At 42.6% G+C, this 24,097-nt stretch overlaps 1 protein-coding gene across 8 annotated transcripts; it reads right to left on the bottom strand.

Moving 5' to 3' along the window:
- Window positions 1–3,226: 3,226 nt before the first annotated feature.
- BRCA1 (BRCA1 DNA repair associated) lies at window positions 3,227–23,887 on the bottom strand. Of its 8 annotated transcripts, none has more exons than XM_030508364.1 (23): window positions 23,479–23,887; window positions 22,978–23,077; window positions 22,446–22,499; window positions 22,062–22,142; window positions 21,481–21,569; window positions 20,370–20,512; window positions 19,597–19,705; window positions 18,664–18,709; window positions 18,069–18,208; window positions 14,343–17,591; window positions 13,631–13,716; window positions 12,767–12,938; window positions 12,191–12,317; window positions 11,834–12,000; window positions 11,041–11,366; window positions 10,294–10,381; window positions 9,085–9,162; window positions 8,822–8,862; window positions 7,917–8,000; window positions 7,607–7,661; window positions 6,357–6,430; window positions 5,948–6,008; window positions 3,227–4,892 (listed from the first exon to the last, which is right to left on the bottom strand). In XM_030508364.1, the coding sequence occupies exons 2-23, from the start codon at window positions 23,055–23,057 to the stop codon at window positions 4,789–4,791; spliced, it is 5,454 nt and encodes a 1,817-aa protein (XP_030364224.1). In that variant the 5' UTR covers window positions 23,058–23,077; window positions 23,479–23,887; the 3' UTR covers window positions 3,227–4,788. The 8 variants fall into 8 exon arrangements, with proteins under 8 accessions (XP_030364224.1, XP_030364219.1, XP_030364220.1 ...); XM_030508359.1 differs by having other exon boundaries at window positions 12,191–12,323; XM_030508360.1 differs by having other exon boundaries at window positions 4,618–4,892; window positions 12,191–12,323; window positions 23,729–23,887.
- Window positions 23,888–24,097: the final 210 nt, after the last annotated feature.

Consider the following 24,097-nt stretch of genomic DNA (forward strand, 5'->3'; position numbering starts at 1 on the left):
CTGAAGATCAAGAAAGGGTCAGTGGTTTCTAGCGAGCTGCTTGGTGCTGAGCAGCAAAACAAGGAGCTGCCGCTGCACAGCGGAGCGGCTGCATTAGCATTGCCAGCACACACTTGCACAGATGCATGTCTGGTTGCTTGGCAAGGGTAGAGCCAGCTCAGCCTTCTCTCCCCTCCCCTGCAGCTCTCAAGAGGGGTGTTAACTGCAGGACACACCGCACAAAACTGCCCACAATTCAGTGACCAAAAATAAGATTGGGAATTAATTAATCATCCTGTGCTCAGCAGTTCTCAAGAATTGATGCTTTTCGAGCCTAAGTTGCTAATAGGCACAAATAGCACATCCTTTCAAATAGAGACGAACCTGAACAGATGAGTCTAATGTGTGTTTGACTTGAGAGCAACTGTACCAGTCTCCTCTAACTGTAACCTCCTGATAATACATTTAATATACAACAAAGAAAGGCACATAGCGCAGCTTGCACTGAAGCATCCCTGCACAAATCCTGGAGGGCCTGAACAGTGCTTTTGCAGTGTCAGGATCACAGCTGAGATTCTAAAGGAGAGACAGCAAATACCCAGAATAACACAGAGAGAGGAGGACAAAGCCCCTTCAGTGCCTAGCCCCAGCTTGCATCATCTGTCCTATGCAGCAGGTGAGCTCATGGGCATTTTCTACCATGATAGATCATTACAGATTATGCACAGAGTTTTTATTCATAATATCAGCAAAATAAAGCCAGACCCAAAATGAGACATTCCAGCAGATCCCCCACAATAATTATAGGTACACACTGAATATTTCTTTGATTTACCATTAGTTCTAGTAATGAGTCAGACAAGTGCTCTAATTGCATCCATGAATAAGCTACTTTCTTGTAAATGGCTTCAGATCCGCAAGGAAATAACTCTCTGTGTATGGATCCAAATGCAGAGGGAGGATTTTAAAGAGTAAACTACTTCCGCAAAAAGCTGTGCAGTAGCTGCTGCCACTCACCAGTGGTATTAGCACGTCAGGTACCAAAACATGCCCAACTGTACGGAATTCAAAGGAGCACTATTTCAACTTTAAGGAACCCACAGAAAAGCCACAGAATGAAGCTGTTAAAAGATACCCTTGTTGAGCAAGGGAAGAATGAGGGAGGTCTCTGTACAGCCCAGTCAGAGCAGCATCTGCTGTGGGAATCCCAGCCTTCCTTTGCCTCCTCCATATGTTAAATGGATTTGCCACCTTAATATTCCTTAAGAGCAAGCCTCAAAGCAGCCCATTTACAATGCGCAATGACTACAAGGCTCTGCTGGTAGATGCATTTCAAATCTCTACATTATAGCACAGAAGAGCAAGCCTCCCTTCACCTCCTTTCTGAGCAGAAGCTGCCATCCATAACCTAGCAGGAATGCAGAGGGTGTTCCCCAGCACCACCACCACTTACCTGTGTACCAAACATATAGATGAGGCTGTGCTGTGCCACCACCATCCTGCCCATTCAGGCTGCAGTGAAAACTGGCATCCTCCCGCAGCTGTGTTAAAGGGGGTTCTCAATTATACCCACCTGGAATTGCTTGACTTTTCCAGCGTATCAGTCTTCAACAAGCACATGCTGTGCAGGTACTTCCACCAGCTTTTGGCTGTGCTTGATCTCAGACACTGAGTAGCCAAGATCCAGGCTATATGGTTTTGATGAGCCTGCCAGGTGCTAGAGCTGTGATTCTTAGCCTGTAGAGCTGAAGGCTGGTGAAGGGAAGAACAGAAACCAGGCATAGCATAGCCAGGCATGACGCAAAATGTACTACCCAGAACCAGATGCTAAGGATTCTCAACAGCACCTTCAGGGGAAAAAGGGACGGGCTGCAGTGGCTGCAAGACAAAGCCATACAGTAAAGCGTTACTCTGATGCACCAGCTCCTACTGTTCCAGAAAAAGCATGGCCTGAACGTGGTGTCCATAATGAAGTACCAACCACGAAGGCTGGGTCATAGAATCCCAGACTGGTTTGTGTTGGAAGGGACCTTAAAGCTCCTCCAGTTCCAACCCCCTGCCACAGGCAGGGACACCTTCCACAGGCAGGGACACCTTCCACTAGAGCAGGTTGCTCCAAGCCCCTGTGTCCAACCTGGCCTTGAACACTGCCAGGGATGGGGCAGCCACAGTTTCTCTGGGCACCCTGTGCCAGCGCCTCAGCACCCTCACAGGGAAGAGCTTCTGCCCAAGAGCTCATCTCAGTCTCCCCTCTGGCAGGTTAAAGCCATTCCCCTTGGCCTGTCCCTACAGGCCCTTGTCCAAAGCCCCTCTCCAGGTTTCCTGGAGCCCCTTTAGGCACTGGAGCTGCTCTAAGGTCTCCCCTTCAGGAGCCTTCTCTTCTCCAGGCTGCCCCAGCCCAGCTCTCTCAGCCTGGCTCCAGAGCAGAGCTGCTCCAGCCCTCGCAGCAGCTCCATGGCCTCCTCTGGCCTTGCTCCAGCAGCTCCACGTCCTTCTTATGTCTGGGGCCTTTGCGTGCAACCGATTCCTCCTGCAGCAGGAGGGGGGATGTACACTGAACAGCAACAGAGCTCAGGTTCCTTGGAAGTTGACCCTGATCCAGAAAAGCTCCTGTTAATTTACAAAAGCAGAGCAGTTCTAATTACAGGTACAGTACCTGCCTGATGGCAAAGCCTCAGGCAAACCTCCAGCAAGCACCAACCTCTACTTTGTTTCTTCCTTCACTTTAGGGAACAGTATAAAAGGCACCTGCTGCTGACTAGGATAGTTTGTATGCAGCTGCTTTAACTACGCTTCTAGTCCTTTAGTGATGCTTGATTCTGCTACTTGTTACCCTGAGGTAACTACTGTAAAAGGCACAGCATGGCCTAGGCATGTCTCAAAAATGCATTCCCAGGGTAGGAAGCCTCTGAGGTGAAGTGTCATGAAGCTGCCCTTGCACATGAGCAAACAGGGAGGAATTGCAGCTTGATCCTCATGTACAAAATGGCATTTCCAATCCATAGAGTGGCTGTGAAGCACCGAGTGCTGGGCTTTGTTACTGAAGCTGGAAGTCAGCCTCGAGAAGTCAATGTGGGTTTGATCGACGCCACATCAGCTCCCCTTAAACCATCTGCTTCTCTGGAAGCATGTCCCTCCTTTAGCTGGCTATCTGCTTAGTCAAACCTTTCCCCTTCAGTCACATTTTATATGAGACACGGATTACTCCAGGAGTCCACAGATGACAGTTGCTTTATCAGAAACAGGGTTTCCACTGCTCCAGCCACCTCCAAGGAGGAAGGGCAACATTCCAGGCATCATTCCAACAACAACAAAACAACCCCTCAACCACTGTGGGCTCTAGAGATAAGAGGAGCATCACTCTGAAGGTGAGGCTGGTTTAATAGCCTCAATAGTTCACCGTCACACAGAAGCAAACAGTGAGGTAGGGCAGCTGAGCAAATGCTTCCAGCACTTACACTACCAGTAGCAATGCCTCATTAAGAAAACATTTGCTTCCACTTGGCAACTGCAGGACACTTGATAACACATTTGCTTCTCAGGTCAATGGAAATTACAGTTCTGATTCCAGCCCCGAAATTGTAATTTACATTTTTGGCCTCCTCCAGTCAACCCCCACTTGCAGGAGGCTGACTCCAGCTACGTTTCATATACACCTCATTGCAGAGACTGAGCGCTTCACATCACAAACTGAATAAACAAGGAAAATACTTTCCAAGCTTGTTTTATTTCCTTCGAGCATTCCAGTATTTCTCAACAGACTTTCTATACTTCCCAAGACAAGCCAGCAGCATTCCAGCACTGAACAATTCTCTGAACTTAGCCACATTTTTCTTTAAACAACAACTGTCTCAAAACAGGTTCTCTTTCTGCTTTGAAGCCCAAGATTATCTGTGAGGTGAATTGCTTGGCAACAGAAACAAGCAATGTATTTTCCTCCATAAAAAAAGCAAATTATTTTCTTTGCAGCCTCATTTTTCAGGCAGGGACTATTAGAAGTAGCTTCTTATAGGGCTTATTATAGGTCACTGGGATACTAAAGTGCATCTGTTCGTTATCTTTCCATTGGTGCCAAATACACTTCTCAGAAATGACTTCTCAGCCAACCAACACTGGTATAGGCTGGTGGTTTTAAGGATTAACTTATGTTGAGAATCAAGTGCTGGTTTTTCTGTACTTGGTGATACTTTTCCTGGTTAGGACAAGTTGGCACTTTTCTATACAACAGGAGAGCTTGCTTTGTATAGTTTTCAACACAACTATAATCCACGGCCTAAGATTAACCAGGCTGATGCATTAGTAATCACAAAACAGTATTCCATTGTATCTGTATACACCCTTATTCAGGGTTTTTATGCAAAATGAAAAGATGGAGGTTACTTGGCAGCGGAAGTATGGTTTAATTCAAGCCCTGAGACCAATATTACTCTTTTAAATGACTGTTTCCAAGATGTCCTCAAGTGAAAAACAGGAACTTGCTGCAGTGGTAAATAATACATGACCATTTCTCTGAGGAGGCCATGTTCTACAGTCTCTAACTTTTCAAATTTGTTTTCCACTAATTTAAGGGACTATTTTGAAATTGGAAACGTTAATCTTTAAAGAACGGTGGGTAATTCCATCTTTATATGGTAATGCTGTTTAAGTAACTTTATTGTTAATACAAATGTAGTTATCTTACTCTGAACAAGACCATTATAAACACATAATCTCTGCATAAGTGACTTCAAAATTTCCAGTCCTTAAATAATTACCAAGCCATCAGCACTGATGAGAATTTCTGAGCAATGGAAGAAGTGCAGCTCAGCCTTAGGACACAAGGTAAGCATCAAACTCCTGGCGCTCATAGCAAGCAACACTGTCTAGTACCCACTCGCGAGTCACCATGGCAACATTGTTCTTTTGCTGGATTGCTGTAAGACAAAGACACAAACCATAAACCTGTTATCAGTGAGTCAAAGCAAGCTGAAGGTAAGCTTACTGATGTCTTTCAGATTAAGCTATTTGCTTTCTCTTTGGCATTTTAAAGGCCTTGATAAAAAAATCCCCCAAGTCTCAAACCAGTGCTGTGGCACTACTTCTGTTAACAACGCAGGTAATAGCGCTGCTCCAAAAAGAGTAGCTGTTGGGCAAATGGTGAGGCAGGAAGATGTGAACACCACGGAATAAACACCAAAAGCAGAGTGCAGCCCTTACTATCCTTTCATTGAGGACTGCTGACAGAGCTTCAGGTCCTGTCTGCTCAAGCATACTGAGTATGTGACAAGCAACAAGTCTCATGGAGAGAAGCAACAGAAAATCACTGAAGTGCTCCCAGCCTGTGCTTCACCAGTTCAGGATCTTTTTCTTTGTTTTCTCATTTTGCCCAGTGCCATGGAAATAGCTGTTGGTTTTACATCATCCTCTTGCTCCTCTTTTTTGTTGAGCTTCACTGTAGCCTAACTAGCTCCCATTCACCCCGTAACTCCCACTGTCTCATGCAGAAGTCACTCTGGAACACTTGTACTGGCAAAGTCTGAGGGTTTCTCTGGAGCATTTTGATTTAAAAAAATAGAAAAAACTAAGAAAAATAAAAAGGCAGAGCTACCCCTGCACTGGAGCTCCATGGCCTTTCCAGACCAAGAGAATCTTGTCCTGTTTGAGGCTTTCTCCTAGATCTTACCAGTCCTCCAAGGGCACGCTTCCACCTTTTAGAAACTATTGCCAATGACAAAAGCTTCTGTAAGGGTGCTGCTGAGCCAAGAACAGGATTTGCCTGCCAGGCTACCTTAACACCTATCTGTTGCTGATTCTTGAGATAATACACCTTGTTCTTCCAGAGTTTTCCAAGACATACCTCCATCTCCAGATGCAGTAGGATTTTATTTCGATTCCTCTCTAAACCTCTCTGATGTTTAACTACTAAAAGGGCTGAGGTGACGAAGACACTCAATGTGCACCATAAAACAGTCCATGACAGTTGTTTTACCTCTATAATCTGTGTTTTCCATCCAAGCATCTGGCTGCACAACCACGACAGCAGTGGAATTCTAGGATTGCAAGATAGGAAAATACAAATGCTGCTGTTATCTGTCTGTCATTAAATGACTCTCACACCCATCTGCAGAGAGTGATAACCGGGCTAACTCTGCTTCAGTGCATCACTTCAGAGAGGACTCAAGAATTGGTAGTCAAGGGAGAAAGATGCAAGTTCCTAAGAATTGTCTGTGATTTCTCTGGGATTTCTGTGGCTAAGCACTGAAGGCTTCTTGTGCTGGAAAGTGAGGCTCAGTGCTGGTTTCAACAGAGAGTGCTCTGATCAGTTTTCTACTCCAAGGTAGCACACACACAACTATAGACTCTCCACTCTGCCAAGTGTAACATTCAGTAACACTTACTGTGGGGTGTGTGAACAGATGAAGCTGCTTCACCACAGAGGCACCACAAAGCTCCACCATCCATTCTAGGTGTTCTGAAGAAATCAGATAAGCAGTCTATTACTTCAGTGTTTTATATCACATTGAAACTGATACTATTCCCTAAGCCCTCAGGTCTTTGTTCCAGGATATAAATGATCATAATTTGAAAGAAATTTAAGCCTTAGTAGAGAAAAAGTCCTTTCAGGCTCTAGCCTGCTGAGGAACATCAACTCACTCTCTTCCCTCACCCTCTAGTCAGGACTAAACAAAACCAAACCCCCGAAGCAGCACACCAGCACATGCACAAACCAAAGAAAGTCACTAACAATTTATTTCCTCTTATCCTAAGGGTGTAAGACATGAAATTCAAATTCAAACCCAGAAGTTAGAACTGCAATTCTCTCTCATTAACAAAAGTAGTCAAAGTGTTTAATTTCACCAATTTGTTGAACTGATAGGGAAGAAGAGAAATAAGACTCTCAAGTCTAAGAGCCAGAACTGATGATCACTGCAGCAGGTGAAAGCACTGCATCCTCTGTAGTAATTACTGTAAATGTCAAGAGATGTGAGGATATTTCACCCAGTCAAAAATGAAGTTAGATGGGACAAATCAGAAAGGAACTGCTGAATAAGCTACAAAAATGGGAAGAGAGGTACAAATATTTTTAAATAACAAAGTTTGGGCTTAAATTTCCAAGTTTAACAAAAAGAAGCTTTTGCTTTGTATAGAAACATGGGGCTTTGTTGTGTGTTTCGGTTTTAACATCTGCTTCTAGACAGAAAATTACACCGAGGATGTGCCAACTGCTACAAAAGTGAATCTTAGGTAGGTTTTGCTAGAAAAATGTTTACTAAGACAGAGGAGAAAAAAATGCTCAAATACAAGTGTTCAGCAGCATGTAAAGCAACTGCCAGGCAGCGTGATATTAATGCTGTCCCTTCATTGCTAGAGAGAAACTACATAAAAGGCCTGTTTTGAAATAAGAGTGAAATTGCCAGAGCAGTTCTCTGAGGACAGCCAAATAGAAGAGAACACTGTTTGCATTCTCCCTGGGGATAGAACTAGGTAAAGTTCTTCACCTCTACCTCATGGAGGTGTTTTGAAAATGTCAGAGTAAGAGGGACAAAAGCATCCAAGAAGAGGTCAAATATAAATCTCTGGTGAACGGCCACACCCCCCCTCCAAATATTTGTCATACTAAGAGTTTAATTCCATTCGACTGACACACCTGTAGTCATATCAGTGAAAGGGCCATAGCAGCAGATCTCAAAGTCTTTAAAGATCTGGAAAACAAGGAACATGTTAACAGAGTACATATGGCGTCTTTGAAGGACAACACTTCACATACTTGTTTCATTGCACTTCTAGGACTGGTTATCAAGCTATCACTGTTTTACAAAGTAGATCTGAAGCTCTTTGTAACCTACAAAACTTCACCAGTCCTGTCCCCCCCCCCCATCTTTTGCTATCCCATACCATAGCCACATATCTGGAACAGTCACAGCAGGACAGGGTCTTCATCCCCAACACGGTCATACCTTTTCAGTCAGAGACTGCCTAGCCCTCTTAGGACCTTGGTGGTTTCTCCCATTGATTACATCTCCTCTAACTTCAAAGTTCTCCTGGAACATAATGAACAAAAAGTTTGGTGTTCATTATAATTAGAATCGAATCTATGATCTATGGTAACTGGAGGCTCTTCTCTTTGCTTCAAGCACTGTGAGAGTGTATGACAGTGTGTCCCATGTTCTAGCATTCCCAGTCAATGCTGTAGCAACTCTTCCCTTTCACCCAAGCACAGGAGGGCTTTTAATACTCCTTCCTAGGGCCTTTTTGGGGCCAAGGCTTTTCTTCACCCTTGGCTTGACAAAAGGGCATATGGATTTTCTACCAGAAAGTGGCATACCTGCTCATTAGGTACGTGAAATCCATCCTGTGCCACTATGACCTTCTCCAAAAATATATACTAGAGAATGAAAATCCAAATACTACCCAGGAATACAAAAATCCACCTAAGTCAGGGTTATAGTAAATAAGCCATTACTACCAGGAGAGGTAGTAAATGCTGGAACGAGTTTTCAGTAGTTGGGTATTTTGAAGTTTAAAAATAAACCAAAACTATGTATGTAGCTCTGTCCCAACAGTATTTCCTTTAACAAACAATAGATCTTTTCCTCTAGGCTGTCATCCATCAATGGCAGTAGAAACACTCAGGAAAAAATATGCCTAACTTGTTCCAAAAACTGTTAGGGACCCATTATACCTTCAGTAACAATGAATACACATAGCCCAAGCGTGGCTTTTGGACTTAGCATTTGGTAAGGTTTACAAAGCCAAATTTCCATATATTAAATGTTTAGACAATATCTGAGGTTACTTAATAGGTCTCTCAATGTGACAGCATTAGACATTTGAGATTCCACTCTTAAGCTAAAAGACTTACCTCATTCAATACCCTTCCTTCTTCAAAAGACTGAATTACCCCTAAAGAAAAAGATCAGAACAAGTCATTTTATCCAGCAAAATTGTTCTTCCACTACCCATAGTATGATTTTAAAGTATTTAGATAATATTTAAAGTATTTATAAAGCCCTGCAACATGAAGAGACATGAAGAGATCTTTTTTTTCTTTTCTGGAACAAGTGAAGAGCACATTTGTTGCTAGAAGGGCAGAGACCATTGAGTTCCAAACCAAGTTATACTTACACTGATAACTAACAACCCATTTTCTTCCTGCAATACCCAGGAAGTACTTCAGTGTCCGTTCACACACCAGCTCCTTATCTGCAGAGTAAACAAGAGGAAGAGCTCTTTCAGTCTGCCAGTAGTGGAAAAAACCCCAAAACACCTCAGGTTATTTGTAGCTAAAAGCATAAGTTTTTTGCTAAGTGCAGCAGGAAAATAACAAGAGCATCCATGGAAACACTCCCAAATTCTCGTGTCCTGATTCTACTGAACAGGAGACGAATGGAAGCAAATCATATGCACAACTTCTGAACTCTGTTTTTAGTCATTCAGCAAAGACAAGAGGTAAAACAAGCACAAATACTAGTCAAGACAGAGGACAGCAACAGTAGGACCCAGCGCGAATGTCGGCAGGAACTTTTAGATGACTAGCCATGTAAGATCATCTTTTACTCTACCAGAACAGGCACAGCTTCAAAAGGCAGTTTATCCTATCTGAATTTGTATGAAGACAGAACCATATACCTCTCCAAAAACACATGGCCATACACTTCCTGAAGAAAAGGGCAAAAATTGAGTCCATAGATTTGGAGTCACTGGAATTTTTGGCTCCTTTTCTATGTTGGTTTTCAAAAGCAAGAAAGGCTTATGTGACAGATTGTATCCAAATATGAGCCAGCTACAAGTGCTTCTATGACACAAAATACAAGCACAGCATACAACATTCCCACATCCAGATTTGGCTCAAAATATCTTGCTTTTTAAGAAAACATTGGTTAAAAGCTATGCCTAGATGCAGCAATATGGTAACTTCATTTTCCTGATGAATGTTACGCTTTGCTCGTCAACATAACGCTGGTTCTGAATACATTTGTCAAATGTGCAACTGTAGTATTGTATCAAGTTCCTCCCAACTCCTAATAATAGGATTCTTGAGCTCTACCACAAAGCAAAACCCAACTTAAGTACCTTAACTAAGCACACAAATAATAGTTAGGATGAAATAGTAGTGCTGCTTTGTTCCTATGGAAGCATGCCTTCACTATCAGCTACCAGCAGTTATACACACAGCGAAGTCCCACTTCCAGTTTTCTGTTTCTATTGAAACAATACCTTCTCCTCAAGCTTACTCAGAGGTACTGCTGAGCAGTCCTACTTGTTGGTTAGCCTAGAGTTAACATTCTAGATAGTGTGTAAATCCACGATTTGTTCACATAGCTCCCAACAAACCTGTTTTCATTATGACGTGGGTGGTTCCTTCAGTAACGTGATTAGATAAAGTGCTCTGAGTTTTTCTCACAAACTTCTGGACCACCAACTGAAAATTAGTAAAGAAAATAAATAGCAAAACAGATTAAAAAAACCCCAACAACGCCAGTTTATTGGAGTACAACATAGTAAGAGTTACTTTAAAGTCCTGATTTATTTGTGCTGGTAGACAGAACATACATTTCTTTAAAAGTCAGTAACTTCGGCACCATTCAAAGGGCTAAAGTAAAGAGCTCTGGGTCAGTAGTTTCTAAACCAAAAGCCATATCCTCCTGGAAATGGAGGTTTCTTAATGAAAGAGGTTTATTAGCAACTCAGAATTGATTAATTACAAAAACTCTCACTTTGGACCAGAATTTGAGTATGAAGCAGCATCTGAAGCAGCATCTGAGAACATTCAGGGAACCAACCAAAGCCCCCTCCCTTCCAAGCCCCAGGGCTTTCTAGAAATAAAATCTTCTTCCTTTGGAATAACAGGATTTTCCCATAGAAAGTCATTTTAAAAGTTCAAATTTCACTAAGCTGAATAGTGCCATTTACAGGAAGCATTCTTCAGATTTTTAGGAGTGAAAAAGTTTGACCTGAGTTGCTGTATTACTAATCTGCAGGTCCTGTAAGATTAGTTTCCATTATACTTTGATCTCTTTATGTTGAGGACTATATTAGGAATGATTAACAAGTGATCTCAAACTTCTGGAATATACTTACATATTCACTTTGACTCAGGCCTGATGCCACAATTGACATTGCTTTCCTGTTAGTCACAACTGGACTTGTAAGATTTTCTTTCCCAGCTGTATTGTGCAGAACAGATAGAGGAAAACACACGTTTCTCTTTGACTTGCTTTCTTGGGCACGGCTTTTATTAGCTTTCTGAGTCACTACAGGACTATTTGTTGCTTCTGCAGTTCGAGGGTTAAGTAGTCTTACAGAGGAGGAAGAGTTATTTGGACTCCTGGTCACATTTCCAGAGAGATTTGATAAGACAGATGCACTGTTTAACCTGGTCCCACATTTCTGCTCATCTCTGTTTTCTGAAGGAAAAGAGAAATTACTCCTTGAAACAATTCTGTCCTCCTTGTAGTCATGGGGGAAGGCTGTTGCTCTGCCTTGAAGTTTAAATGCTGCAGTCACTTCCTCTCCTTGTGAGTGGATTACTTCACCTTTGCCTCTATCATTACTTTTGCCTGATCTATAGCTGAGACAATACCTGTGAAACTTTTAGTAGTGTATCTGTCAAGCAGTACTAATTCATATTTGAGAGGGAGAATCACTCCCATTACTGTCCAAATGTTGTCCAGCACCATCCTGATGGGCAGCTACAGTTGGGCTACTAAACAAAACCAACTAAACAAGAACTAACATATTTTTAAATTGAGCAGGAATATATAAATTATAATCCTTGATTTACAAGAAAAAGTTCTATCTTGCTGGTATAGAAAAACAAAGCAAGCAGGAAAAAGCAGAAATCAAAATGCATTGGATCCATCTTCATTGTTACCTGCTGCAAGCTGATGCTGACTATGCTCCTGCACCGCTTCCTGCACAGGTTTTGTCTGCTCCGAAGCAGCTTTGCTCTGTAGAGCACTGCCACACTGAAGAACTGGCTCCAAATCTGGCCTCTTTAACACACGGCGTTTAGAAGATGGAAGCAACAATTCTGGAGACCTTCAGAGAGGGAAATTGCTTTTAATAGTTTTTTGTTGTTATACTCTTTTAAGCATCATAGCTGAGTTATCGCAACAGCTCAAAAACCACCTATTTCAAGATTTCCTCCCCCCCCCGGCTTTTGTTAAACTACAAGATTATAAATAACACCCCCCTCCCCAACACTGCAAAGGAAACCCAAACCACTGACCTTTCTTTCCCTAGCTCTTTGATTTTACTGTTGACAGAATCACTTGGCAAGACAGAGAAATCATTGGCTGAAAATCCCTTTGGATTGCTGCATCTGTGATCTTCAAAATTGACTTCCGAGGTTGACTCTGACCCTTGAAGAAAAATAATTCTTAAATAAGCAAAATAAAAGCAACAGTTCTGAGTTGTTCTGGTAAGAAATCAAACCTTCTCTAAAAATCACTCTCCAGATTTGCTTCAGAGAGGCAAGAGTCCCGAAACAGAAAGCTACACAAAGTACTGAGCCACGTGAAGCAGGCTAACAACTAAATCTTCTTTCATTTATTAAAGCACCTCCAAAACTAAGATGCCAGCTTCATATTATGTGGCAAATGTAGGCTATAAAATAGGCCAAAGGCAAATTTACACTATTTGGTGTAGTTTATAAATAACTCAACACATTCCCATCTCTCTGTTCACAAGCAGTGGAGGCATTTATTTGCTAGCTAAAAGATGCCTGTAATTTGTATCAAACCATCAAGAACTCTGATCACAACTGTTTGTGAGAAAGCTAGGAAAGGTTTTCACTGCTCTTTACCTCCTTGTCTCATTTGTTCCATTCCAGGTGTTCCTTCGCTACTGGAATGTGGCAGTTCCCCAGGGATAGGTAAAAATTCACAGTCCTGACTTCCATGCTGCTTCAGCACTGCCTCAAGTACAGCCATTTCTTGCTGAAGTTTCTTTAGGTTATTTTGCATAATATTCTTCTCCTGCAAAGGATACACAAGATGCCATCATTCGGGAAAGCCCCAAAGACTGTTTAAAAAGAATAAAATCTTTCATCCTCGTTTCATTACTTTCTCTCTCAAAAATTCCAATACCCTCTATTAAAAACATGCCATATACACCTCCTCATGAAAGCAGCTCAGGGCTTCAGAGGATCCTTTTAAAAACCTAAAACCTTCACCCTATAGGATAAAGCAGCTACCACAGCACTGGATACATTCCTAGCTCCAGCAGTGGCACCATGTGGAGCTTCCTTGTTACTGAATCAATAAAATAACCTCAACCAAATAGAAAACCCCCATCACACAACAAACCTAAAAGCTCCCCACTGACCCACACAGCCACTATTCCATCCAGCCCAGGCATAGCATAGAATCCCTATCGATGAAGCTACATCAGGGAGCAATGTCCTGCCAGTTGACCACATTTTGCATTGATGCAGTAAACAGAAGAACCACCCACAAAGCACAAGAAGGAAATTCAACCTTCTTTGACATACATTATACCCCACAGGGCTGTTAATGTTGAACAGGCAGATCTGGCACAAGACCTACCTTGAAGTTACAGAGGAACTCCCTCCACCAAACAAAAACCTCCCAAAACCAAACCACTCAACAATGCCCCCCCCTCACCCAACACAAACTAGTTTTAGAATTTAGTGCAAAACCTCCCTTACCTGTGTAGTAAGGATTTCACCCTGAGAGAATGGTTCACATGAATCCTCTACATTACTTGTTTCACTGTCATATGCAGATGCTTCACCTTGAAGAACACAGAAGAAAAATCTTAGTTAAAAAACCCAACCCAACAATCATGGCTCTTACCACACAGCCCTTGTAGCCAACTCTTAACTATCATGACAAAGTGCCAAGTTTTGAAAACACTAACTTAGAATCACAGATCTACTTTAACTGAACATTTCAAAGAATATCATGTCACACATATGGCAAAGTAAATAGAACTCCAAGTGTTTCAATAGCAATGAGAGAGTCCCAGCTATTTATGAAAGCTGTAAGAAGGTCAAAATAAGCACTACAGAGTCCTAGAGCCAATTTCAACAAACATTTTAACTGAGGGAATGACTTAGTGGGCTTCATGACTATTACACTGCAGGAAGAAATTGGCATTTCACACAAACATCAGTTCCCAGCCAGACTCAGCCTGCTCTCCAGTGCCCACTCTGGTCATTTTTGCTCTGAACAAAGAATGTTGGAAGAACTTAATTTTCAGGAAATAACCCCCTGAGGGTTTTTTTGTTGATTGTTCAGGGCTGACACACTCTGTTAAAAGAGCAAACATCACACAAACACAGAGCAAAGCTCCTGTCAAACACCTAGGTGCAATGACATGACACACACAGCTGCAGAGATAGAAATCTTGGTTTGTACCTAGGTTTGCTGCCATGTTTTGGTCTTCTTGGCACTCATCTTTGGAGCTAGTTTTGCTTCTCTTCAGCCCTCCACTACAACTGTGGAAAATTTCTTTACTCTCTTTCACATTGCTCACTTGTTTAGATGTATGAGCTTGTATTAAAGGCAACTTGAGCTCTTGTGCTCCTCCAACTGGTTCTTCAAACGTGCTGGACTGGGAAGAAAATAAGTTGACAGAGCATTCAGAGTCCTGGCTTGGGGAAACATACTCATTGCTTAGGGCAGCTTCAGGCATTTTCTGCATGTTATAGTCCTCATGGCTCCTAGTGTGAGACAACGTGATGGGACTCACTGAAGCCTCTACCACAGACGCTGCTTGTTTACTGCTCTGCAAAGGTGTGCTCACTGATTTGCCAAATATTAATGCCTGAAAACATGGTAAATCTTCATCCTCACTAGATTCTTCATCTGAAGATTGCAGTTTCCGTGCTTTTCTTCGAGGTCTTTGAATATGTTGAGATCCTGGCTTAGAAATACCATTTCTATTGTGTAGTTCTTGCTCCAGAGCATTGTCACCTCTTTTTGCAAACACAGCAGATCTCTCTCTCCTATGAGTTGCAGAAAAGCTGATGTTCTCTCCACTATCATCATCAGAGCACAGTAAGCCATCAGGGGTCTCAGACAAACCTGTAAGATCACTATTCCCTTTACAAGATTCTTCTGGAGCTTCTATACCTGAACACTTGGACACCCCTGTGCTGGCAGCTTGGCTTGCTCCTTCTTCATGCCCCTTCACTGGTTCGCTTTCTCTTTTGCTACTTTTTTCCCCAGTGACTTCACAGCTGAATCCAGCAGCCCTTTGCTGACAAGGTGAAGGACAGATCATTGAGCCAGACTGAAAAGGTTCTATTGGTCCTTTGTCATCAACAACTTTGGCCTTTCCTGCTTGACTGTTCTCTGAATTGAAGCATATTTCATCGTCTGTGTTTATATCAGTTCTTGTATCAGCCGGAACACTTTGCCTTCTATTTCTTTTAACTGGATTCCGTCTCAACTTGCTTTCTATTCCTGTGTCAGTTGACAATGTCTTTTCCTTCCCTTGCTCTCCTTGCAATCTGTTTTTGTCTTCAGTCCCAGCAGTGCCCATCCTTATGGGTGTCAGATTCCCTTGATTTGCAACCTGTGAAACATCTTTCTCTTCCTCATAAACCCTACTCAATCTTTCAGCAGCTGTTTTCTCTCCTTTTAGGTTTTGTGGTTTTATATACTTGCTCTGCTTATTTTCTACCTGATCAGCACATGGTACCTTTGAAGTTTCAGAAGCAGCATCTTTTACTGCACACACCTTCACGGGAACGGGATGAAGGCTGAATGACAGGCGTTTTGAATGCCTGAATACATTTCGCAGACACTGTGTGTCTAACTCGCTATCTTCAGCTTCCTTGGTCAATTCCAAAACACTTTCAGCCACTGGCAACTTCTCAGTTCTCAAGTCCCCTGGAACACTTGGTGTATCGTGTCCACTATCCTGGGGAAAAGCAGTACATGATTCAGTCATCTCTTCAGTCGGGTGGGAAGCAGTTTGCACAACAGCTGTTGGAGGAAACTGTAGGAGGAGAGGGCTACCTTGGATTTCACCTTCTTGAGAACCTGTATCAGGCACAAAGGAACTACAAATTGAATGCTGACATGAAGATGTATGACTAAAGAGAGTCCTGTCAATTTCTGCATTATCAGATGAATTCTTTAGACTAATCTGTATTTCATTTGCTTCCAGATCACCACCCTTCAGATTAGCAAGTGGTTTGGAACTCGACATACCCCAGGGCTCACCCAGGTCTTTGCATTCAGAAGTGTGAACTAACGCATTCGTTTGGACTCCAAAGCCAGCCCTTTCATGATCACTGACATACTTTCTTGCTCCCTTCATTTCAACTCCTTTTCCTGTTTCTTTTGTCATTTCTTCAGAAAGCAACTGAAGCCTCCTGCTGCGCCTGACTTGTCTTTGCTCAGAATCAGCTTTCCTGGGTTCTTCACTGCTTGGGTAGCTATCGATCTGTGGCTCAGCTGGGTCAGCAGAACCAGAGCTTCTATCTGCTACTAACTGCAGGGCACACATGGATCTAGTGGAACGCCTGCATCTTTTTGCTGCAGAACTTTTCTTAGTGCTTTTCTGATCACAGCCACTCAGTTCCAGCTCCCCAGCACAGTGCTTCCCAGGCACCTTTTCAGTAGCTTTTTTCCATATGGATCCTCCCCGTTCCTCAAGTTCTGCCAGTGTATTATCCTCTCGATTTGCAGAGAGGCGACTCGCACTAACAGCAGAACTTTCATCACATCTTTTCTTTTCAGCATCTCCAGTATGAGGGTACCCATCTGCTTCTTCTGTATCTTTTTTCCTGATGAAATCCTCAGGTTGCAGGACACGGGGAATCCTCCTTTTTCGTTTTAGACTGTCTTTGCTGGAACGATCCAAGCACTTATCAGCAGCCACATCTTCCTTTTTCGCAGGAGGTAAAATGTCTCTGAAGATAACAGGGGGATTTGATTTCCTCTCTCTCTTATACGTTTTCCCAAAGATTTTGTCTTTGATGCTATCTGCTGTTTGTTTTGACCATCTCTCATTTCTTTCAAGCACTGCAATTTCTACAGAATCCACCATAGGGTCAGTCTTCTCTGAAATACAGGAATCTTTATCTGATAAACATGCATCTCCTTCCCGTGAAAGGTCAGCTGCTCCAGCAGAATCATCCTGGGAAGAACTGGAAGAGAGAATCTCATTGCTTTTTGAAAACCATTCATTGACTTTCTGAATGCTTCTCTTCAGCCTCTTCCTAGAGACTGGATTCAGGGCACAGTGAAGTGGCTCTGGCTGAAGTTTCTCCAGAGGAAGTTCTTTTTCGTGGGAAGAATCATGCTCAGGTTCACCCATTTCCACAGCTTCCGCGCTTTGTGCAACATCTATTTCCTTGCTTTTATCCAACCTGCTCTCTGAGCTATCTTTTAAGTCAAACTCTTCGCTTTTCCTCGTGCACTGAGTTTGCTCTGCATCCATTTCTTCTGTGCTCTTAAAGAAAGATGCGTCCCCACTCCTTAAGGGACTGGCATTACCTATGGTGTCACACTGCTCTGTGAGGAGGTCTCCAGCAAGAACACTGAAAGGAGAACTCTGGTATTCAGTCATATTCACTCGTCTAGGTTGGGCACATTCAGTGATGTTCCGAGTGCTTTTCTTGCTCAAGACTTCCTTTGAGGAATCACCTTCACCTGAAGATTTATAGGTATTAGAAATTATTAAGCCCTATTTTAAATGCAGAGGCACAAGAACACACTTAATGGCTACTTTGTTTTAAAAGAACTGTTCTTATTTCCCCCAAACCAGAATATTATGCTGCACTCCCTCTAGAGAAAGGATGAACATACATTCATCCAACTTCTTACGTGAATTACCAGACAGTATTAAAAGGCATAATATGGCTTATGGAGAAGAGAGTAAATTTTGCACTTCGATCTAGTTGCTTCCCCCCAGCTTCTGTTCCTGTGCATATACTTAAAATATTCACATTTCAGGTATTTAGTCTACAGGTACAGTCTTGTATTATACTGTCACTAGCTGCAGGCATCACCAAAATTACAACAGGCAAGACTGCAAGTACACGTATTTAATAATGTGAAATCAAAATGTTAATTTGTGGTCTTTTCTTTCAAGCTTAATCATTTTTGTCACCAAAATAATGAACACACCTATGACATTCGGTAGAATTACTTCTTCAGCACCCAGCTTGTCATGCTGTGCATTGCAAGAATATTCATTCCCCATCTCAGCACTCAGTTCTTCTAACTTCTCTTGAGCTGAAATCTGAAGTGCTGCTTTGTCTTCTAACCTGTTGAGAAGGGAAATCTACTTTTGTTACAGAGAAAGAAACAACAGACGTAATAGATGATACTTAATCTTCCCTTTTTGCTCTCTGAAATGGTTTTTGGAGAAGCCAGGCTGCATGACTGACACTCGCCACAACTAGATCCCTTCAAAGTTTTGGGTCATTTCTTGGAAAGATCCTCTCCCCTTCTTGAATGTAACATTGACGCTCTAAAGCATAGCACATGCTCTTCTCCTGAACATCTAATGTCTGAGTGAGCAATAAAACATTTAGAAAAGAGCTTTAAAGCATATTATATGACAAACTGGGAGTCAGCCCCCCATTCTGCCCTGGTGCCCCTGAAGTTGAAAATCACTTGTTTAGTTTAAGAATGCTCTTAGTCCTGTGCTAAGAAATGAAAACATAGGAATGAGACTACATCTCTAGAAAATATGAATTCCTAAATCACTTTTACTTACCCAGTAACGCTTGACTGTTTAAAAACCTCTTCAGACGAATCAGAGCCTAAAAACAAATCAGCTGTTACTCTGGTTGAAATGATCTGGAGAAAGACGACTTGCCACATTCAGTGGTTACCTTAGTTCCTTCTAGAGGCAGATGCTTGCAACTTTGATCAGACAAATCAAGTTAAATTGTACAGTATTTTAACCTCATGATAATAATTTCTACATATAACTATTCACATGCCTCCAGCATAAAATTGTTTAGAGTGACTGGCAACGGAGCGCTACGAAGGGTGAGTTAGCGAAGAGTGAGTTTTCAACTTCTCAATTTCTACATGAAATAGACACTAGTATTTAGAATTTTGAACTGGAAGCCAGAGCAATATATTCAAATATCTGTCTCGGGTCCTCCAATTGATGGTGACAGAAGCAATAAGGAAGAGAGAGGCAATGAACACTGGCTGTTAAAAGGAGCAGTTCCTTCCCTAAAGGAACAGGGAGAGAATGAACTATACACAGCAGTTTCTCACAGGAGTCAGCACCAGCTGGGAGAGACAGAAAGGAAATATTCTTTCCTCAATTAGATTTCAGGTTTACTCCTGGTTATTAACTAGAGCCTCAAGAACTGGTGACAAAGCTTAATATTCTTTAGACGACAATAGTTATCATTAGTTATAACAACTTTCTTCACATCTGTAAGCATCTTCTCTTCTTTGGATCTTGTACACTGAGCCTTAAAGGTTTACTACAGCAGCATTATTTCCTACAGTGGAATAAATTATGGAAAAAGCCCTTTGATGTACCAACTTGGAATTGTCATCGTTTGTCCCTTTGTTCTTATTTTGGGTGTTAAGGAGAAATACGTGTTTATAAAGGCCTCATGACCTTTCCTTACTTTGCAGGCATTATACATACACTCAACTAGTGTAAATCAACAACAGCTCTTACCAAACTCTATGTAAATCCCTTTTTGAGAGCCACATTTCTGGGGTTTGTTTCTTGGGGACCGCCTTTTGACCCTACTATCTGTCAGCTGTGTATCCACGTTAGCTTCCTGCTGACAGGAGAATAGAAAGGAATAGTTAGTTATAACAGTAGGTTGTTCCCATGAAATAAGTGGTAGTTAAACTACAGCAGGAGGGGCTGATATATATGAACTAAGTATTTAAATTGGCAGTTTCTATACAAAAATCCAATACCTGTAACTTATTGGACCAATATCAGTAATGAAATGTGTTAACAGGAACAATTAACACGCATTTAACAGCTCAAATCATGAAGTTTTATCTTACTTAACATTCTATTCAGCATTAAGCAGCTGAGACCAGAAACCAATGTACCATGAAAAAACTCCTTCCTAAAGCAATCACACTGGGTTGGTAGTGGCTTAAGAAGTCTTAAGACATAGTCATGGTCTTACCACCGAAAAGCCTACTAATATTTACAGAGCTCCTTGAATAGGACTATGAAAAAGGTTTGGGTAACAGAATATTTTCTGGTGATATTATCTTTAAGTTCAGGTCATTTCATGCAAAAAACCTTTAAAAGTAGCTTAGGAAGACAAAAATATTTAGATGTCCTTGTCTGAAATAATATTCAAGTCAAAGAGTGATCTGAAAGCAAAGCAAATTCTCCTATTCCATTCATTTATGTACATGCATATATACACATTCTACATAAACCACTACAAAATCCACAAAAAATTGGGGAAAAAATAATACCAAAGTGCAGTTTTCTTGTCCATTTTCTTTAGCACTTTTCCTGTTCCTGAAGCCCTTACTTTGGATGACAGAACCCTCTTTGCACAGGAACTCAGCACCAGTGGCTTCTGTAGACGGTTTAGGAAAGTGACGACTGTTTAAAACTGGAAAATGTCAACAGGAAATAAAAAGCAAAAATATTTCCTTACAGTGAGCATGACAACAGGTATTATATAGTAATCAAACAGTCTTAAATAGACCAGATGCAGCCAGAATATATACAGCTAAAGTACAATTATCAGAGAAAGAAAACTGATTGAATTGGTGGTCTGATTGTTCTTTAGGAGTTCAAGTATTAAGTAAAATCTTGATCTTGCCATAAGAATCTTGCCAACCAGTTTTGCTTCTATGGATAATCCAGCTAGAACAGGATCTAACACTGGTCATTTTAGAATGACTGAACAAGTTGAAAAGATTTGGAAAGTCTCTTTTTTACAGTGTAACATACTAATGAAAAACCAAACCCCACAACCCATGACTTGCCCCAATAGTGTCTTGAAAACACGAAGTTGGAGAGGGACTTTGGATAAGGGCCTGTAGGGACAGGCCAAGGGGAATGGCTTTAACCTGCCCGAGGGGAGATTGAGATGAGCTCTGAGGCAGAAGCTCTTCCCTGTGAGGGTGCTGAGGCGCTGGCACAGGGTGCCCAGAGAAGCTGTGGCTGCCCCATCCCTGGCAGTGTTCAAGGCCAGGTTGGACACAGGGGCTTGGAGCAACCTGCTCTAGTGGAAGGTGTCCCTGCCCGGGGCAGGGGGTTGAGGCTGGATGAGCTTTAAGGCCCCTTCAACCCAAACCAGTCTGGGATTCTATGATTATCAAGAGCAGGACTTTGCCACTCAGTTATAAAGATTATTTGATACACATATATTTCAGGAAGTGAGAATAAGATTGGTCAGAGTCATCAGATGCACAGTAAAAACCGTTTACACTGTTCAAGAGATTATTGTAGGAAAATTGTGGAAACTTAATGGAAATTATGCTTCTACATCCAAGAAAAAAGCTTTTGACCATTCTTCCCATATTGCGAACTGCACAGGAAATTAAATACCCTGCAAATAATTATACAACTTACACTCTACTCCAGTGTCAAGCTCAAACGCATGGATAGTTTCCAACAATCCTTCAATTAGTTGCTTAAATCTGGAATTTTCTTTCAGGCTTCTGAAATAACATCACCACAGAAGTTGTTTTAAGACCAATGTATGGTAACAGTCCTCCTAGAATTTTAGCTGAACAAATAAGGAGTAAAACTCCAAAGTGGAAAAGGAGACAATGAGAAATTGCTGCCAAGGAATACCAACGCAGTTCCCCAAAACAGCTCTTACTGTAGGAGCTGAAACTATCACAAAATGAAGATGTCACAGTTTTCCTCATGTAGGTTTAGCACAAAGAAACCAGTTGTAACGACTCAATAGTAACACAGTCTATCCTTGAGAGTGCAAACATTTGCTAAGAACAGTGTCTTCACCTGCAATCACTTGAAGCAGGTTTATACTGGGAGAAGGCACAAAGAGTTACTCCTTTAGAAGTTACCAGCTACCTTAAGAAAACTCATCTTTTCCTGTTTATTTCAGTCATTTTTAGGACAACAGTTAACTTTTCCTTTGAGTTCAAAGTTCTTATCCTCAAGCCCACTTGCAAAGGTGAAGTTACCTTTTGGTAACTTCAGTCTTACACAGTGGACACTCTGTCACACCTTTCTTCTTTCTGCTGAGGAGTTTGAACATGCAGAACCTGGGGAAAAAAGAATAATCATGATGGTAACAAAAGGGAAGAATTTCATTTGTTTTAAACCCGAGCCTAGGCATACAGCACTTAGGAGAAACCCTTCATTATCAAGTTGAATGCCTGGATTCTTGTTCTGGTGTTCTGATGAACAGATCAGTTGTGTTTGACACATGTAAAACTGCAGTTATTTCTCATTCAGAATGGATTTTCCCCCTCGAATTGCTACACATTAGCATTAAACAAAAGAAATCTATTTAGAGAATAAGAACAGATGGACCAAGCACGGCCATTGCAAGCTTCCAATCCTACCTGCAGAATATGTGATCGCACTTTGTGGAGACTGGCTCTTTTATCATTTCCAAGCTACAAAGAGAAAAATGAAGGAAAACAAGAGCACAAAGTTACATATAAACCAGGAGCAACAAAATAAGGTTCAGAAATACAGTCACTTGCCTGATCTTAAGAAAAAAAAAAAATCATGGTGGGGAAAAGGAGTAGGACACATTTGACAGTTTTTCATTTGAGACCCAGGTATGGTAACAAATATTGTTATTATGGGATATACACAAATCTACCAGCTCTTCCCAGTCTTTGTCTGCCACTGGCAAAAAGACTGCATCGTCTTAAACTGCCAGCAGGGCAAAATATGAGCAAAATCCAGGTTGTGTCTTGCACTTCCCCACTTGACCCTTACAAAACATCACTATACTGAGCCTTAACTTTCAATTCTCTTTGTTTTCTGATGACCCATAAATCTTCCAAAGCATTTGGAAAGAGAGAGAGAGAAAACAAAAAGTGTCAAACTATAGTAACACAGATTCACATTACTCTCCTGGCATACCATATTGGGCACTCCAAGTTCTTCTGCATAGCTGAAAGCACATTTTGCACATCTCCAACAGCAATCACTGAGAAGTCCATCTTTCACAGCCAAAAATACTCTGCGGAAAAGAAGGAAACAGCTTTGTTTCTGATCTGTTTCACACATGAACCACGTTTTCTCCTGTCTGACTCTCCTATAACATGCTAATAAACACTGAATACTTTGCTGCTATTTCTTGAGCGAGGCTTTACAGATTCGGTGGAGTTCTTGCTCTGAATGTTTACGGTTAAAACCTGTCAGGTCTCTTGCAGTCGAAGAGGCAAACGGAAAGGGTTCCCAGAAGCAGAGACTCAGCAAACACACACGAGCAGAGCAGCAAGACCCCAAAGCTTTCCATGTGGAAAAGGATGCAGCAGACATGCTCGTGAAAGAACCCCGAGAACCGCCTCCCCTGAGCAGCGCAAGCGAGACCCTACCGCGAGTACCGCAAGTCCTGAATACAAAGAAAACCCGCTTGACCTCTACGCGGCGGCAGCTCAGGACGGGCCCCGCGGCGCGGCCTGTCTGCACGCCCAAACGAAGGGGCCGCACTCCGGCCGCCACCGCCCCTCCGCGGCAGGGAGAGCCGGGCGCTGCCGGCGCGGCCCAGCGGGGCGCTGCCGAGGCCGAGGCAAGAGCAAGCGCCAGCCGCCCCCCGGAGCCACTCCGCCGCCCGCCTCAGGAGCATCGCATTTCGCGCCCTTTCCGCCACTCCGTGACGCCACAACACCTGAACAGCCAATCCCGCAACGAGCTCACCGCACGTGGTGCCAAAACATCCTCTTATTAGCTCCTTCCCGCCAGAGGGGCGGGGCGGAGCGGGGCAGCGCAAAGCTGATTGGCTCAGCAGCTGCCGCTCTACCCCGCCGCAGGTACTTCATCGCAGTGCGCAGGGGCTGGCGCGCTGCATTGTGGGAACCGCGGCACCGCCTCGGAAGTGCGTGTCCCCCCCTCCCTCTGTGCGCTCCCGGGTCTGTTTGTTGTTGTGGTCCTGCGGCGCCTGGCCCCGCCCTCTCCCCGCCTACCAGCCAATCAGAGCGCTGAGCGGCATGACTGGCAGGCGGGACAGCCATTAGCGTGGCGCGGAGGGCGTGGGGCT

The sequence above is a fragment of the Strigops habroptila genome, chromosome 19, assembly GCF_004027225.2.
Source record: "Strigops habroptila isolate Jane chromosome 19, bStrHab1.2.pri, whole genome shotgun sequence".
In the NCBI taxonomy this organism is placed as follows: Eukaryota; Metazoa; Chordata; class Aves; order Psittaciformes; family Psittacidae; genus Strigops; species Strigops habroptila.